The 18,722-nt window shown below is 39.4% G+C and overlaps 1 protein-coding gene across 2 annotated transcripts in view; it reads left to right on the forward strand.

The window, feature by feature from the left end:
* Positions 1-18,722, forward strand: part of TOX (thymocyte selection associated high mobility group box) — a 303,336-nt gene that overhangs the window by 147,461 nt on the left and 137,153 nt on the right. Inside the window, exon 2 of one of the 2 annotated variants that reach the window (XM_044245550.1) lies at positions 6,618-6,683. The exons of the other annotated variant lie outside the window; for it this stretch is intronic. Coding sequence (XP_044101485.1) covers positions 6,618-6,683 — 66 coding nt within the window. The remainder of the gene's footprint in view (positions 1-6,617; positions 6,684-18,722) is intronic. 2 annotated transcript variants of the gene reach the window in all.

The following is an 18,722-nucleotide window of genomic DNA, read 5'->3' on the forward strand; positions in this document are numbered from 1 at the left end:
GCAGTCAGTCCAGGGTTTCAGGACTAGGGGCACCGTATCATCCAGTCCTGAAAGCTAAGTCAAAGCAGGCTGAGAAGACCTGGGCTGGGGCACATGTGATTGGATGTAGGTCTCAGATAAGTGACTTACCTCGTTTGTGCCTCAGTGTTGTCATCTGTAAAATGGGAAGTAATAAGAGTCACCATATTACAAGATAATTAGAAAAACTAACTGCCTTAAAACATTTGATGTGATTCGAAAGTGTCTGAAAGGTGAGAAAAAATGGCTTGAACCATCATGGCACCACGATCTTAAGTACGGAGCCTATACTTAAAAGAAGGTACAATTGTGGAGTTGAGTTATAGGTTTATGCACAGCATTATTATTATTATTGAAAATTCAGTTCCCGAAGCTAACCAAAGCAAGGTGATAGACAAGTCTTCTTCCAAATAAATCTATCATGAGGACAAAAATGAGATATAAATTCAGTTAAAAAAAAAAAAAAGCCAGATTCTATGTTCTGGGCACAGTATTTGAGTTGTGGGTCCACTACTCTCTCTCTGCCTTCCAATGGCAAACCTTCCCGGCAGCCTGGCTCTGCCGGGATCCTATTTCTTCCCTGTGCCTTTCACAATCACCAGCGTTTTTTTTTTTTTTTTTACCGCTCAAGTTCCAAGTGATGGGAGTCTGAGGGAAAGGGGTTCTCTTTCCTGTTTCAGCTCTGTGTGCTCTCTGGTTGTAACCTGCATCCTTTCAAACCCCCAGCAGAGAACTGCTTTCTTTGCTCGGGGTGTTGATAGCCTGTTTTCGGCTCCTTCTTTCCTTTCAGTGTGAGCCACACTGTTCCCGCCCTTGTGCTCAGGACTGGTAGCTTTCAGCCTGGCTCTGCATGGAGGCATGTTACTTTAGACTATCTTGCATCAACACAGTCAGCCTTGAAGCAGAAAGATAAATAAACACCGATTCCCTCTCCTGTGTCCCGGGACCCTGTACCTTGAGAATGGGAGGCTGGGTAGTAAGTGTAGGAGTTTGCCTTGCTCTGTTTTTATTGGCTACATTGTTGCTGGGCATGTGAACGGCACTGAGAGCTATTGTCTGTTATCACCCCTCATAGCAGCTTTCAAAATGCTTTGCTTCAATGAAATAACAAAAGTCTTTGACTTCACTGCTCCCAACTTAAGTTATTTCTTCCAATATTCAAAAGGAGGAGGGCGGGGGAAGATGACTTATAATCTTATATTGAGCCAAGCAACCCAAAAATAGATACTTTATTTTGAGGCGATTACCCTCACTTATGATTCATTATAATGCATCTTCTCAGAAATGTCAAATAAACTCCCTGATATAAACATTTCTAATTTTAGCTCTTAAAAAAAAATAAGGTATCAAATATTCCTTCAGAAAACACCCAGAAATGTAAGGTTTTCCCTTTTATAGGCAGTACAGTACGACACTGTTCCATGGGTTCTGTGAGGTTCTCCTCCACACCCACCCGAGAGCAGTTTTCTGGGTTTTCCTCTAATGGTTTCCCTAAAAAGAGCCCATTTCCTGTACCAGTGCCAATGATTGATTTATAGTTCCCATTCTGCCTTTGATTTTTTCTGGTTTTAGTGGTTTGGGTAACCTCATACTGCCCGTTTCTGCTCATCATTCACTAGGTTCAGACAGTGTTGGATGTCTGCTCTCAGTTTTTAAATAGAAGATATAATAACTACCTAGTTTGAAAAGCTCTTTGGGATTATGAGTGTGGTTAATATCCTCTAAAAACAATTTCAAAAAACTGTAGTAGAAGATTATAAATGACTTTTTATGTGATTGCCTCCCCTGGTGCTTTGAAATAAAAACACAATAAAGAGTCTAAAAGCACTTGGTCAGAAAGGCTAATCCTGAGTTGATGCCATTTACACTTAGATTTGAATAAGCCAGCCTCTTTATTCTTTCAGACTTTGCTTCAGGTTTTAAATTGAGAATACATGGAAATTAAAAGTCCTAGTATGCCTAGATATAGTTTTGAAAAGTTATAATGCCTGGATTCCGTTGATTTCTAAGAATAATAACTGTGATAAACATGAGGAGTAAGGAAATGTAATTAGTTATTTTTAATAAAACAATTTTATTGCGACAGTTATTAACAATGTTCATCTAATATGTGGTCCCAGGTAAAGCAAAGCCAGGTCATTAATGCAATAAGGCAAATGTTGTCCCTTTGAGATTGTGTGGTATGCATCTAGGCCGTCAAGAAATACAAAGAGTCATAGAGTCTGATCCCCCGGTTATATGATTGATGGAGTATAAAGCAGCATGTCCTTGTGGCAAAGTCTTCTACTAGGAATCCAGACCTTGAGTCTAGTCCCAGATGGACCATGTGACCAATAAAAAGTCTGTTTTTCCAATCATAAAGGGAGAGGTTCAGCTCGGAGGCCTTCAGGGATCTTTCCAAGACCGAAAGTCTAGAGCTCTCTGCACTATAATTCCACTTCAAATGACATGTGCCCACTACACAGGACGTAGTCTAAGAAGGGTCCATCCAACGCAAGGCCTGCTGGGATCCCTGGAAACAGCTCCTGGAGGGAGTGTGGGTGGGGAGAGTTGTGAACAGTATGCCAATGACCTTAACCTGATAGGATGTGTGCGTGGTGAGGACGTAGGGTCTGGGGGGAGAGGGTCTGGGATCATGGCCCAAGACTTGGTCCAACCACAAGGAGTCCTGACACATGTATGCATTTTTGTTTGGTAACTCAAAAGTCTTCAGAAAGAGGGCATATGCTCATTTACAGCTAGGTCTTTTGATTCTACACCAATCTATATGTTTTTTAATTATATAAAAATCTTGAGGAAGAGCTACAGCTAACATTTAAGTAATGGTGTCCTAGCTATTTCTGTACATTCTTTGGGTTGTTTTTTTTTTTTTTTTTAAAGATTTTATTTATTTATTTGACAGAGAGAGATGACAAGCAGGCAGAGAGGCAGGCAGAGAGAGAGGAGGAAGCAGGCCCCCTGCCGAGCAGAGAGCCCGAAGCGGGGCTCGATCCCAGGACCCCGAGATCATGACCATGAGCCAAAGGCAGCGGCTCAACCCACTGAGCCACCCAGGCATCCTCTGTACATTCTTTTAAGGACTTTCTGCTCCTAGAGTAATCCACAGTTGACCCCTTTCCAAAGCCTTCAAACCATTCTCTAAAAGTTGAATCTTCTTTCTCTTCTCAAGTGATCACCTTCTCTAGGAAAGTAATCTATTTAATCAAGCAAGTATTACTTAATTTTTCATAACTAGACATTTCCCGAGGGTGAACTATGTGGGGCCCTAAGCTATAGAGACACTAAAGATAACTAAGATGTGCAGTGTGTCTGGTAGCTCCCAGCTCAGTCCCATTAGTCTCCTAATAACAAAACCCATCTGGAACCAGAGGGCTCCCTGGGGGTGCCCAGAGGCTGGAAACAGCCTCGCCCTGACCAAGGGAAACCACGGGGTATAAGAAAATACCAAAGGGTGTAAGAGACATGTAAGAGCAAGTGGAAGGGAAGAAAGGCATTCTGGATGAAGAGCTGTGAACGTATGTGGGTTGTACTGAGACACAGTGAGTCCAGGGACTCACAGCAAAAGCAACATGGCTTCTGTTCCCTTAGAAAGCAGGCATATCATGAAACAGATGTCATCCCTTCTTGTGTTTTTACATCGGAGGTCCTCTAGAAATAAGCTTTCAGAGCTTCTTAGTTAGGGTGCACCAGAGAAACAGAACCAACAGGACATGTGACTTACTATAATTGTCCCATTTGATTGTGGAGGCTGGGAAGTCCAAAACAAGTGGAGAAGCTGGAAAGGGGAGCCCATGCTATAGTTTCAGTACAAAAGTTGGCAGGCTTAAGGCCTAAGAAAAGCTGATGTTTCAAGTCAAGTCTGATGACAGAAAAAGACTGTTGTTCCAGTTCAGTCAGTCAGGTAGGAGGAGTTCCTTCTCACTCTCAGGAGAGTCAGCCTTTTTGTTCCATTTAGGCCTTCAACTGATTAGATGAGGCCCACCTTTCCCACCTTCCCATTGGTAGAATTTGAATTCTACCAATTCAAATTTTAATTTCATCCAAAAATACCCTCACGGACACACCCAGAATGATATTTGACTGACTATCTTGGCACCCTGGGGCCCCATCCAGGTGACACAAAGTAAACCATCATCCTACCTCCTCTCAATATTTTAAGGCTTAATTATAAATTATCTGGCAATATTCCACCAGCCTGATTACTAAATTGGCAGCTCACTATGACTCTTGGGTTTTTTGGAAGCCTCACAGGGCCATAGAAATTCCGGACAGTATCTCGGGATCGAGATATCGCCATCACTCTGCTTTGATAGTTTATCGACACGGTTTCCAGAATTGATAGCTAACTCATCATTATAATTCAGAACCTATATGTTCTGGTGGTTAAGTGCGTGTCCTAGAAGGTCGGCTCTTGAAGCTTGAGCATCTGTAGCTTAAATTCTCTGTGCCTTTGTGTCTTCCTTGGTAAAATGTATGTAATAACCCCAATGTATTAGTAATTCCCAACTCCTGGTTGTTGTGAAGATTGAATCCGTTAATACATATCAGTTAATACGTGGAAAGCTACAGGCAGGTGATGGGGGCATGGAGCGTACTCCAAAAATTAGCTATTCCCATAGTCACATACCTTTTATTGTAAAATGCTGCTTCAGCCTTGGCTCAACGTTAGTTAAGCTTTGGTACTTTTTGAGGAAAGAGTCTTTATCAAGAGCAGTAACATCGGATATGCTCAATTAGCATACACTTTGGATAGACTCAAACCAAAACTTCAAAGCCTTAGTTGGCTTGAGAACAACGCCAGATTTAGAAAATGAGTTCGAGAAGATGAAATAGAAAGTAACACATTTCTAGAATATGCATAGGCCGTGGAGTATTCGATCCACACCACTACTTCTGCTCAGTCGAGTTTGTTATAGTCAGAGAAACTGTCCATATTTTAAATGGTTCTTTGGCATCTTAACATTAAAAACATTTGCAAACAAACCAACAGCGGGTCGGGGTGGAGGAATGCTGAATGATGCTTTTTGTCAGGTTGTGAGTTCTTAGCAGTAACGGGTGGATTGACCTGGGGGCTAGCCTATCTTTGGGTTGAAGGCGTTCACCTGACTGATGGAAAAGCAGCCTTGGGTAAGTCACTTGGACTCATGACTCCTGAGCCAGATGACAAAGCAGCCAAATGTGTAGCTGGTCTTTTCTAAGTGTGCTATTTCTGACTTGTCCTAACAACCCCATCATTCAGTAAGTGATTTCGTATCTGTTTAGATAAGTTTGTTCGCAGAACATGAAATACATTTGCAAGATGATGTGTGAGGAAACCCTTCAGTTCCTTGAACTTAACCTTGCGAGTGCTTCAGTGTCCTTGGGAATGTCTTTACTCGTTTCTGGGAATCTTCAGGGCACCCACCTGCTGTAGGCTCCCGTTCAGAGGCTGGGGGGTATCCCAGTGTTTGTACAACCCCCTTACGTTCGCAGCTCATGGGTGATGGAATACAATGTCTATAACACTGTTTTCTCTTTGGGGTTGATATATAAAATATGCCCATATTGCTATGTATTTGCACCTCCATCAGTAACAATGCTCTGTCTTGAAAAGTCATTCTTCAGATTTTCAAGTTCCCCTGTCTGACATTCGTCTGGCAATGGAAGTATATTCAGAGTCAGCGCTTTGAAGCTGACTGTATTAGTCCACTTGATTATTTCCTAGGGGAAATTCTTCTTCGAACTAAAAAAAGAATGCTTTGCCCATTTATCAAATGACTAAAGATAGCCGGGGATTAAGTCTGAATGGAGTGATTACTGCTTTTGAAAACCCAAATAATGAAAAGTATGTTATTGTTGTTGTTACGTGGCCGTTGCTTGAGCTATCCCACGGTTCTGCCATTGTACCCCTGAGTCTCCTCCTCCCTTCTTGTTCCTGACTTGTAAATGTGTGTATGAATTTCTGTGCATTCGTAGTAACTACATGAATTCTGTATCTCTGAAAAATTTGAGAGAGGAGTGTTGAATCGCGGAGCTTGTACGTTTTTACTGGTATTCATGGTCATGATCATTCTTTGCCACGGTTGTAGCCCCACACACCTTTTGCAAGTGTTATTATAAAGTCATAACCATTCTTCTGAAGGCTATTGCGATGAAGCCAGTTTCAGCCTGTTTTAAAAGCTCTGCACTTTTTCACTCTAAAGAGCTAAACTCAGAATGCTTTGAGCTGTGCCTTCGCGTATTTGTATAGTGTAAAGCTCCATTCATTTAGTACTTCATTACAACTGAACTGCAGTCCGTATACATGGTATGCAAAATGAGCCATTTTGTTTTAAAACAGATTGCAGATGAAAGGAAACCATTCATTTCTTGCTTGCTTGCTGTAATTACTAGAGCACTAATTACTCCAAATCACTGACATCCAGGGTCAGGAAGGATGACAACAGAAACATCAAAGAAAAGATGGGGCTCACTTTGCTATGACAGATTTTCCATACTCCCAACCACAGTATTTTTTTTTTTTTTAATGGCTACTGTTTTCCAGTTTGATGGTGAAAACAGCAACAACAAACATGCACACAGTCAAGATTGCTGAATGTTTACTATTATTTCATTCGCAGTTTGACGGTGAGAACATGTATATGAGCATGACAGAGCCGAGCCAGGACTATGTGCCAGCCAGCCAGGTGGGTTAATTAATCTTCTCTGCCTTGTTTCAAATTGTAATTAAACAAATTCAAAGAGTTGCATTGCAAATGAGTAGCACTATCAGTAACTGCCGCAATCAGGAATAATCATAATTTATAAACAAAGCATTTAAGCCTTGTTTCCAGTTAATGAGATAGAGCTGATAAAACACGGGAGTTGGCATTTGTTGAAAGATACTACCCTGTTTCCTCTCCAGAATGGCAAGCAGCTGTTTTGCCAGCATGATCTTCCCTAAACAGTTGTTTTACCTTTAGGAAATAAAGTCTTTACAGGTGCGGGTTATTTGTGCTTCTGACTATAGACGAGTTAATCATTATAAGCTACACATGTCACAAATAGCTTTCATTATCAACCATTGGGGCAGTCTTCAATACAATATTACATTTATAACCAAAATCACGTGGCCGGTGAGCACTATATGGCTGCCTTCAGAATCTACTGGGTGGGTAGCTTTCCAGCCAAAATGTGCGATATGATTGAAACCTTTTGAGAGCATGTTTGTATCCATTTCCCTGGGAATGGTTGACAAGGTATTTAATCATGAGAAGTGACAACAAAAGTCCAATGAAAATGTAAATGGTTACATTTAGAAAAGTAAATTCTGGGCTATTTATTTTTAGATACTTAAGACCAGACCCTTTAATCTGGTGAGGGCATTTAAAACAAAATTGTAAGTGCCCGAAGATGCCAGCATACCATAATATGTAAGGACATTGTAAGGAAAAATAAACACATGGATAAGTGAAAGCAAAGGGAGAGTTCGTAGGAGCATTTTATAGATTTGGACATTTTTTTTTTTCTGGAATAGCAAAACCATGGCAGTTGGAAATTTTATGTATCAGTACCTATGGCAGAAACCCTAAGACCGGAGTTTCCAGTGCCCACATAACCACCCAGAGAGATTTGATATGATAACTGGGATGGGGGGGGAACGGAGAACAAAAATAAAATTTCTATTTTTCTTCATGGTGGTTGTTAGTGAATTAATCTAATGTATATGTTAGGGGTGCACTGGGTGAAGCTTTGAAATTTCTCTAAGAACAGAATGTCTCGTGCTTAACTCAAAACAGAGGCAAGCCTGCCTCTCCATGAACTTTGCATTTAGAAGTCATTACCATCACTGCCTTCTCTGGCAGACATTCTGCAAACCACACGATATTGTTCAGACGAGAAGGTCATCATTAAGCTCAAAGATCCGGACTCCATTTCCTTCCATTCAACTGAGTTGATCACTTTCAGAATACCTTTGGAAGGCTGAGCCCTGCATTTACAATTCTGACTTCACTGAATTCATTCGGCTAAGTAGCCTCCGAGATCCAGAGGTAGTTGTGAATAGGACTGTTTGATTAAAAAATGAAAAATGTTACTATTAATTTTCTTCTAACCATCAATCCCCAAACTGTACTGACAAGTTTAGTATTACTATTAGATTAAAGCAACCTAGTATCATCTCTTTGGTGCCTTTAGGGTTTTGAAGTGTAAGGGCTAATTGAATTTGTTTGAAACAGTAGAAACACAAACTCAATAAATGATTGCCGTTATAAAGCAGCTGGTCCCTTTCAGAGAATCATTATGTCCGTCTTAAAGACTTTTGGGTAAAGGATTGGAAATTCAAAGCATATATATCATAACAACTTGGCTTCTTAGATTTTTAAATTCAAGTACAATGGATACGGTGAAGGCCCAGACTAAAATCAAACAACTAACATTATTTCTTTTAATATGTCAGTCAGGAGTACTAAGGATGTTTTAAATACCAGTGATGATTTATGAAAGAGTAAAGAGCCCCACATACTTTTTGGGTTTTGTAAAGACCTGACAGGTTTGTGTGCCAGAAGCAGACTATTTTTTAATAATGTAGCACATATGAAAATGTTTTTCGGATGTGCTATTTTTTAAAAATTAGACTAATACAAGATAACATGTACTCTGGGGGGGAATAAACTTTGCAAATTACATAAGTTGAATGGCCTTCGCTAAATTTTACGCTTAACATTCCTTTTGTTTACTGTAATAAAGTGTGTTCAAAAATTCATTACCTGCTATTCTTTTAGGGAATTTTAATCAATTTACCCCTTTCGGCAACCATAAATAGGATTTTAGTCCTCTTACAGGGAAAAAAAATAGTTTTCTTCCTTTTCCTACATAACATCAAACATCTGCATAGTTTAGTAATCCAAGACAACTTGCCTCATAGCGTCACTCAACAATTATAATTCCTGTTCAATTTTCAAATCAGTACATGCTTTGGGACTTACAGACTAAGTTGCTAAGTAGCAACATATGGTACACTACTGCTCCTGTGATGTTGCTGCGAGCAAATAGCATAATTCTAAACTTGAAATGATTTTTATAGAAAGCCAATGCTGGAATAGCTCCAGAAATGGAAGTACACTGTAAAAATTAATGATATTCTTTCAGACAGTCCCAAAGGGCTCTTTGGCACTATCTACTGCGTGCATTCTATACCTCTTAAGCTAGTGTATACAGATCCTTAAAATTTTTTGCATATAATTTTGTAATTGATAGGCAGTTTTTAAATTGAATATACTACCTTATAATAGGCCTGACAAATATGCAATAAAAACCCATGACATTTCCACTTCTCCCTGCCTCCATTCTTGGAATATTGGCTCTTTTCTCCTCTAATAGTTTGCTCTACGTGTGCTAGAGCTGGGTCTAGCTAGCTCAGTGCTTTTATTTTATTTTATTTTTGAGAGAGAGTGTGAGCTCTGCGGGAGGGTAGGGATAGGCAGAGGGAGAGGGAGAGAGCAAATCTTAAGCAGGCTCCACACCCACGCTGGATCCCAGTCTCACAACCCTGAGATCATGACCTGAGCCAAAATCAAGAGTTGGACGCTTAACTGACTGAGCTACCCAGATGCCGCAACAAGTACTTTAATTTCAACACCATTTAACTTTTCTTTTCTTTTTTTTTTTTTTTTTACTCCGCATGGAATTTAAAGCATGTGATGCGAGTTTCCTTAGTGTGTCCCCAGACCCTAGGTAAACAGGCCCATTTTGCTTGATACTTCATGAGCTTGCAGATTCCGTCCTAAATAGTTTGTGGAAATATGTGAGCATGTTAAAGAAAGGAAAGCCAGATGTGAAGAGTAGCCAATAGTTCTTCATAAACTCACTTCTTTCTACTCTTAACCTGTCCTGTCTCTGTGACCAATATGGCAGAATATACAACAGCAAGGCAGGAGGGAATTGGGCTTCCCAACTTAGCTTTGACTCTTCCCTAGAATCTTCCGACCCCACTCAGATTCACTTGCTATGAGGCCCTTCTCTTTCCCTGAAAAAACTCTAGCCCCTTTCTCCAACCCCTGGAATTATGGTACCTTCTGTTCCTTATATGTGATTCTACTCAAGACACAAGTGTTCGTTTGAATTACATACATCAAAGGAAACAGGAGTCCGAATCTCTTGATTGAAACTTCCTATGGCACCAACGTTATTTATTTATGTTTAGTTTTGAATATGTGCCATTACTTTTTCTCATTCTTTCTTCTTCTGTGGAAGTTTCCAGAATATCATTTTCCATGGCTACCTGTTCGTTCTGAGCTTTCCACCCACACTGGCAATATTCCCCTCTTCTCTAGATGCAGAAATATTCTCATGCGTGCCTCAGTCGGGGTGCTGTGTGAAAAAGTTGGAGAAGGACTGATCTTTTTGTACAAGAAATAATCTCCTAATGGGGGAAATCAGAAAGTTTTTCTAGTTGTCAGGTCATGGAGAAGCTTAATTCTTAAGAAAGTTACCTGATTGAACCCGATTAGATCATAAGCTTAACACCATCTACCGAGTCATCAAGACACAGACTTTGAGAGTCTCCCTTACCACTGAGCCCTGAGCAAGTGTTGTAATTATTTAGATAGTGTCGATTCTACTTTTTGGCGTAACTTTTGAATCTGTTTCCTCTTTCCTTCTACGTGATTATTGCCTGAGCTCCAGGCTCACGGTCTCTCATTAATTTCTCTCCTCTCACCTCACTTCCACCTTTCCATTTCTCCTTGCCCTGTTGCCAAATGCCAAACGATCCATGTCTCTTCCCTCCTTACACACCCCAGGCCTCTCCCGGTGGAGCTGGAGTTATTGATGTACATATTTGCCCCTCTGTGACATGTAGCATACTAGAATTGGTACCCCTTTTCTTGTCTTGCCCACCTGATGGTAAGCTCTCAAAGACAGGACTCGCCCTTGTTTCTCCCTGGATCTCCTGTGCCTTGAGTGTCTGGCATCGGAAGTATGCAGTATTATTTGTTGAGAGACAAGAGAGTGATTAAAATATTCTGCATACATTTTTTGAAAATCATTTTAACTCTTTGGGTCTTCTGCTTGCGAATTTTCAGTCCCGAGCTGCAGCCATTTAGCAAACCTGGCCCAGCCCATCTCATTCCAGTAGCTTCTCTCCACCTGGGGCTCATACCTCGGCACATTAACAAAAGGCACCAGCCCTCCTGTCTCCTCAGAGAGCCCAATACAAGACTCAAAGAATTAATGTCATAATAGACTAACAGGCAGTCATTCCTAAAAGAATTGTTGTACTGCTGTTTGTCATAAGCAATACAGTGGCAGTGGAACCAAGTTCCTCTTTGTACATGAATTTCTTTAATCTACTGCTAGAATTACAATGTTTTGAGATCTGCAAATGTATTAAAAGTTATATATTTTTAATTACATGTTATTCTAATGAGAAAATTCTCTAGGTTAGAGTGTAAATGAGGTATGAAAAAAAGGAGTAGAAAGCATAATATTTTAAAGAGCGTTTTTTTTGGGGGGGGAATCTCTTGACTATGGGCCATAAAATTTCCATGATTATGACATAAATTTGAACTATAAATTAGACCAATTACTTTTAGATTGGTTCCTTTTGGCAGAAATTTCAGGAGAAAAGTCAAGTTGACTTTTTGACCATTGACCCAATAAAATGGCAAAGCCACCATGCTTTGAGTCATCTAGTTAGTCCAACAAAGTCTGGCATCTTAACAAGCCCAAACTAGTTACTCAAACCAGTCTTCAGCGTAACATTCAAATGATTACTCTGCGCAGTCCCGGAGGTATTCATTACAGACAAAATTGCTCTTGTTGCCTTGCATACAAGCTGAGTTTTCAATGGGAAATGAAAGGATGCCTGGAAAAATAGGCCACCTAATTAAGTTAAACTACTCTAGCATTTGGCTTGACATCTTCATTACTCAAAATTAAAAAGATGCTTCACTTGAGCACACAAGTTACAATTGTTTATGTTGTTTTCTTCCTAAATTGGCTTCTTACATGGAAGTCTGTTTTTCAGAATTATATCTTGAAATAGCTCACATATTTCTTACAGTTTATAAAAATGTCTTAATAGCTGTATGGATTCTGAACACGGGGGACGTACAAATATATATCTTAGAGCTCTTGGTAGTCAAACACACATCAGTCTCTGTATATTTTCTTGAACATTTACATATTGGTGGGATTGAAACTTAGAGGACTTTTATCCACACAGACTTTATTATTGTTGTTGTTATCATCATCATTATTATTAGTGGGCTCTTAACTCTGTTAGCTATAAAGGATCAGTTACATAAGAAACATGGATTCCTCAAAAAGACTTTAAGTAGACCATAAGATTGAACTGAAATTCATTTGTCCAGTAGAAGTGTTTTATATCAACCTCTCCCGCAGAGCTATTTTGGGAACATTTTGAAACATAAACACGTGTGGAACACACCATCTACTGATTGCCAGTTCCCACTCATTGACACTAATGAGGCAGCTGACAGGTTAAATGTTGTGTATCATATACATTTCCAAGCTGTGGGATTTGTGAATATAAGACTCATTTTTTATTTCACAAAATGAATGTTTGTTGCTGAGTGTGCTTGAGAATTTTATGATAATTGTCTAATAGTACGTTTTTTCAAGCATTAGGGAAATGCATTTCAGTGATAAAAACGATGAAAATGGTCTGAGTGGAATAGCATTAGTGGTTAAACAGAAACAAAAACAAAAACAATAAACAGATTCTCCAAAATTATCAAGCTTCATTTGGAGGACGGTTTGTTCAGTGGGCAACTGTCGAGAGACACCAAGACATTTTGGCCCTGGGAAGGGGGACTGTGACTCCGGTATACCACCTAACCAGGTTCTACAGTTGCATTTGATCCATTTTGAAACAGCCCATTGGCTTGTTCAGATTGGTACTTTGTAGATATTTTTCTTCAGTGTATGAGCAATTATGAAAAACTCAGTGATCCTTCCTGTTAACTTTTGCAATATATAATATGCTCGATTTTTTTTTGGTCTGGCACTTGCCATAGCAAACCTGTCACTAAAGAATGTCTAAAAAATAGGTATGGTATTTCAAGTTAAGAATAGAGATATGTTGAATGATGTCATCTGTCTATGCCAACTCCATTTCCAAGACACGTACAGATTGTTCTCAATAAACACTGAAATTTTATTATGCCACTATGTCAAGTAGACATATTTTGCCCATTTTTAGCATAAGGACACTGAGGCCTGGAAAAGCTGAGGTTTTTCCACCCACCCCTATCTCTCCTGAGACCTCCTTCTTCATATCCTCACCTGCCACCTAAACACCTTTAAACAAGTGTCAAGTTTCCCTTTGCAGTTTCAGTTCCTCGGTTGTGGAGAGACTTCGCAGAAACACAAGGTTTCAGTTTAATCTTTATGTCCATCCATATTTTTTTCTTCCTTCTGTTTTCTTTTTTTCTCTGCTCTGTGTTATTTCACAGGTTAGATATAAAAATGAATGAATCTAACCCTGATGGTTTGAAATTAGTGGATGACTGTCTTGCAAAATATCCTTCATGCATTCCTTGCTGCATATTGATACATTGGTATCAATGTTCCCTGTTGCGAGTGAAGTCAAACAAATGACTTCTTAGTCCTACCATCAAATCATTGGAATGGAATAGTCTGGTCTGAAACTCACAAGGGCTGCAAGGATCACGATTGGAGACCAATCATGAAGGCTTCCCTGTCTAAAACTGGGTCTCCTTGCCTTTCAGAAGGCTTTCCTTCAGGAAGAGCTAAACCTACCCAGAGTTGCTATTCTCTGAAGGCAAAACAAAGAATGGTCTTGGAGGCATGGAGTCGGGGGCAGGTAATAGGACTGCAGGGCTGGGGCAGGACTGGCAGCCCCAGACAGAAGTTGCCTTCAGGGAAACCTGGTCTGCAATGTGACTCCTGAGCTGTTATTTTCTTATACTGATTTCCTAGAACGTCTTGTTTGTCCAGACAACGATAAGTGTCAGTAGAAAGCTTCTGCTTTGCTAGAAGTTTATGTTAGCCCTCCCCTCTCCCCAAGATAATGAATGAATTAGATCCACAATAGTAATTAAAAACTGTTTGTTGGCAGCTCCCTGTGTCTGGCAAGGGACTAAGCAAAAGCTTTGCATATATTATCTCATTTAATCCTTAACAACAGTTCTGTGAGGATGACAGAGGTAAAGTGATTGGCCAAACGGCAAAAAAACTAGTAAATATCAGAGCCCGGGTATTGCCCAAGTCAAATTCCATCTTTGCCCAGCTAGGCTTCATTTGATTTTAGCACTTTAAGGTCAAGACATTGATGGACTATCAATCACTTTGGTAGGACTGAGAGAAATGCTCAGTACTGTGACGTGTGTGGGAATATTCTTAAAAATGTTAGGTTGAACCAAATGAAATTGAGAATATTTGACCACTGTTGACCAACAAAAGCAGCCATTTCATATTCCAATTTCGGTTTCATATTTCATACTTGTTCCAGCACACACACAAGCTGTACAAGGGTGAGGTGTTCAGTGCTGTCCCTGCTTCCTTAATTTACCCAGTGATGATTCCTTCCTCCTGGACTTTTCTAGCTCTTTCTGACTCCTTGCCACTACTGCTGTCATCTTTCCTCTGAATTCTCACTACTTTTCTTGTCCAGGTCTAGTACACTTTTCTCCCACCCTTCATACTCATCCTTCTAGAGAAGATAGATATCCTTCTAGATACCTATCGTCTAGAAGGTAGACAAAGTACAAGAGGTCTTCCCATAAGACATCCCTCTCTTGACTTTTCCCCAGGATCCAGCTTCTGCATAACTGAAGGATGGGGGTTTACCCTTCATCAAACTGAGGGAATGGGTGGCTCAGACAGTCATCCACTAATTTCAAACCATCAGGGTTAGATTCATTCATTTTTATATCTAACCTGTGAAATAACACAGAGCTCAATCAAACTGAGCCTGGGTGGCTCAGTTGGTTAAGCAGCTGCCTTCGGCTCAGGTCATGATCCCAGGGTCCTGGGATCGAGTCCCACATCGGGCTCCTTGCTCGGCAGGGAGCCTGCTTCTCCCTCTGCCTCTGCCTGCCTCTTTGTCTGCCTGTGCTCGCTTGCTCTCTCTACCTCTCTCTCTGGCAAATAAATAAATAAAATCTTTAAAAAATATATAAATAAATAACTGAGGGAATGGCCTCCAACTGTCCAACTTTTTTTTTTCTTCTTCTTCCATGTCCCTGTCTTCAGCTCCCCATCAGTGTAAGCTTTCTTCCTAGCAAAGACCTTAGGAAGCGAGATGCTCCTCGAATATTCAAGTACCCATTTAAAATTGTTTCCTGGTTAAAGGTCAAAAAAGTAGGAATTGCCTATAAGAATATGGTGAGTAGAAACAGGAGTCCCGCTTTCCTTTTCCTGGCCTCCTTGATTGAGGGGGGACCAAACCATCTGTTTAGTTCTCCTCCTCTGCTGATCTGGTTTCTTTATGAAGAATGTGAGTCTACATTCCCAACATTTACTGATTTCTTTGCAATGGGCAAAAATGATAAGAATGGTCATAAACACTTACAATATGTATTTTTAAGCATACATATAAAATATGTACATATAAAACTAGCCAGTGCTGAATGATCGAGTCCATACTGCCTGCCTGAATATGATTTAGCAAAGAGAAGTTGACCATAAGCAACAATCAATTCAACACAGGTTTTGTTTTTTTTTTTCCTAAAAAAAAATATATTGAAGCTTAAAGACCATAAATGTTTTAAGATGTTATATTAAAACCCAATGCATTTTATTTAGTTATTATATCTACAAAAAATAAATGTGTAATTCTATGCTGTGGGTGTCCTCTCTGCCCAACGAGTTCTCGAAATACAAGCAAATCATTGAACCTCTTTGGACCTCATTTTCCTTATCTGTAGAGTGGAGGCGTAGTCTTCAAGGTCTTCCCTTGAGTGAGCATTCTGTGATTCCATTTGAGCATAAATATAGAACTCTAGAACATTACCCCAAGAAAAAAAAATACATAAGATTATTCATCATGATGAGGTTCATAACAGAAAAATCAGAAACACCCTACATGTTTAGGAATAGGGCACCAAGAGTTATAAATTATAGAACATGCACAGCAGGATATAATGCACAGTCATTTGAACAATAATGTAAATGATATTTATGGGCATGGAAAATTAATCATGATTCATTTTCAATGATCAGATTAAATTACATGATGGAATAATGACAATGGTAAAAAATGATAATGTCACTAACATTCATTGAGTGCTTGTATGAGCCAGTATTTATTCAAATTATTTATATTACCTCATTTATCTCATCTAATCCTGATTACCTTAAATGAATTGAATACAATTGTATCCCTATTTTACAGGTTTGGAAACTGAGGCTTAGAGAGAATAGGTACTCATACCTGCTTAGTGATCCTCTGAAATCGACATATAGCGTTACTATCTTCAAAATCAGAGCTCCATAATCTACTTAAAACAAAACCCTGAAACAGAATAGCAACTATAAACTATAAGAATCTTAAAAGATTCAAATGTTTTAATAGTGGGTTTTTTTTTTCCTGAGTGGGTGGACTAAGAGTGATTTCTTTTTGTATACATTTTTTGGATTCTTTATAAAATAAAGCAAAAACATGTAGAACTGAATCTCAGTGTGAGAATTGAAAACCTCTGAAAAACTACAAAAATATAGCTGCATTTGTTCATAAAATTGTATGCTAAATAGTGAAATTTAAATGTCTTAATCACCCCATTTAACACTCAATATGGAATGATACCTGTTGCCAGAAGAACATCTTTGGGACCCCACTAGGGTTTCAGAAGTAGCTCTTGCCCCTCAATCTGCTTTTCCTAATCATTCGTGTGTGGATTGTGGCTTGTGGGGGAAGTACATTATCTATTTCCCAGAAGTTTGTTTTTTGTGTTTTGGGGGTTTTTGTTTGCATTTGTTTGTTTGTTTAGCCAAAGGGAAGGCCCATATGACAACAGCACACAGGGCCTGGTTTTAAACCGTCCCCTAAAAATACAGCTGGGACGGATGCTTGGGTGACTCTGACTCTTGATTTCAGCTAAGGTCATGATCTCAAGGTTGAGGGATGAAGCCTCATCTTGAGCTGCTTAAGATTCTCTCTCTCCCTCTCCTGCTCTCCTAGCACGCCTGCGCATGTGCATGTGCACACACTCTCTCTCTCCTTATCTTTCAAATAAATAAATAAACCAATCCTGGCCTTAAGAAGAGTCAGTGTTAGACATTCACCAGGGTGGCCTCAAGTCAACCCTGTTTCCTGGTCTCATTCAGGCTTTACACACTGGGTTTTCAATTATGAAATAAACAGAGTCCAGTAAAAACCAGCCTCATAGGGAATTGAGTTGAGTTCAATACCCCAACATTTGTTTTGGTCAGTGGGACCACTCTTGCCCTTGACGTTCTCTTAGAAGACCTGACCTTGCTTTTGAACCTCCTTGGTACATTGTCTAGCCTTGCTCATTTGCTGGTTTTGTGATCCTCCTCCCTCGATCACATATTGCATTTCAGCAGAAGGGTCTAATATTCATGCCCTGTTATCGGGGTAAATCTGCTTGTAACAGTCCCTTCATCATCCCAACTTCAAGTAATTCCACTTCCGTTTACACTGGACACCTCAAACATGCACTTTATTGGAAGCCCAAGTTTTTATATATCCTCTAATCCACTTCCTTTATAACCAGCTACATCTTACAGTTCTTTGCATCTCAAATCATACTTGGCAGGATGGCTTACACATAGTAGGTGCATAACAAATGCTTCTATGGTAGGTGAGGTACTCATTGCCTTTTACTTAACCCAGGGTACAAAAATTAATGAACACAAATAAAATAAATGTTGTACATGCTACCAAAAAAATTGCATTTTGATAACTGTTGCTTGAAAAATTAGTACATTGTGTGTTTTTAAATGAAGATGATTTATTGCTATTGTCTAACATGTGAAGAAAGACAAAAAAATTGTTTGCAGGATCATTGGCTTGAGCACATCAATGGCACTGTTGGACGATTCTTGCTGAGTGTTAAGATGATTTATGTAACAGACCGAAGCTTTGCACAGTAATACATTATAGTCTCAAGCTATCAACCCTCGTTCATGCAGAGACAAAAGAATCTGAAAAATACCTACTTCTGAAGGTCTTCTCAAAAGAAATTGGAGATAATGTTGATGCTGTTTAAACTCTTTTGAGAGAAATCACCATTACATGCCATGTGTTAACTTCTGAAAACAGAGGAAGTTTATCATTTCTCTCTCTTTTTTTTTTAAATCATTTTTTTTCTAATGAACTCTGTAGTTGGCTTTGCTTTCCATTTAGTTATTTGAATCAGGCAACATGAATTTTCAATAGAAGATGAAACACATTTAAGCATTGGTATTTTTCTACCCTGAAATTTCAGGAATTGTGTTACAGATTATCCGTGTACATGGGATAGCAATGTTATTTATTTATCTTTCAAATAAAGAACTATATGAGAAACATATTTTACAATGTTATAACTATAGCCATATTTTCAGTGTATGCGTGATTGCATGAAGCCATCACATAATTTAAAGATATGTACAAGATGATATCTTTTGAATTCTTCTGAGTTATGGGACTTCTTGTCACCAAAGATTGAGTGCCTTATATAATGACTGCAATATGTGGACAGAAACCCACAAAAACAGGCCCCTCTGATGGAAAAACTAGACTTAAAAAAGAGAAG

This window comes from Neovison vison, chromosome 4 (assembly GCF_020171115.1).
Source record: "Neovison vison isolate M4711 chromosome 4, ASM_NN_V1, whole genome shotgun sequence".
Classification (NCBI taxonomy): Eukaryota; Metazoa; Chordata; class Mammalia; order Carnivora; family Mustelidae; genus Neogale; species Neogale vison.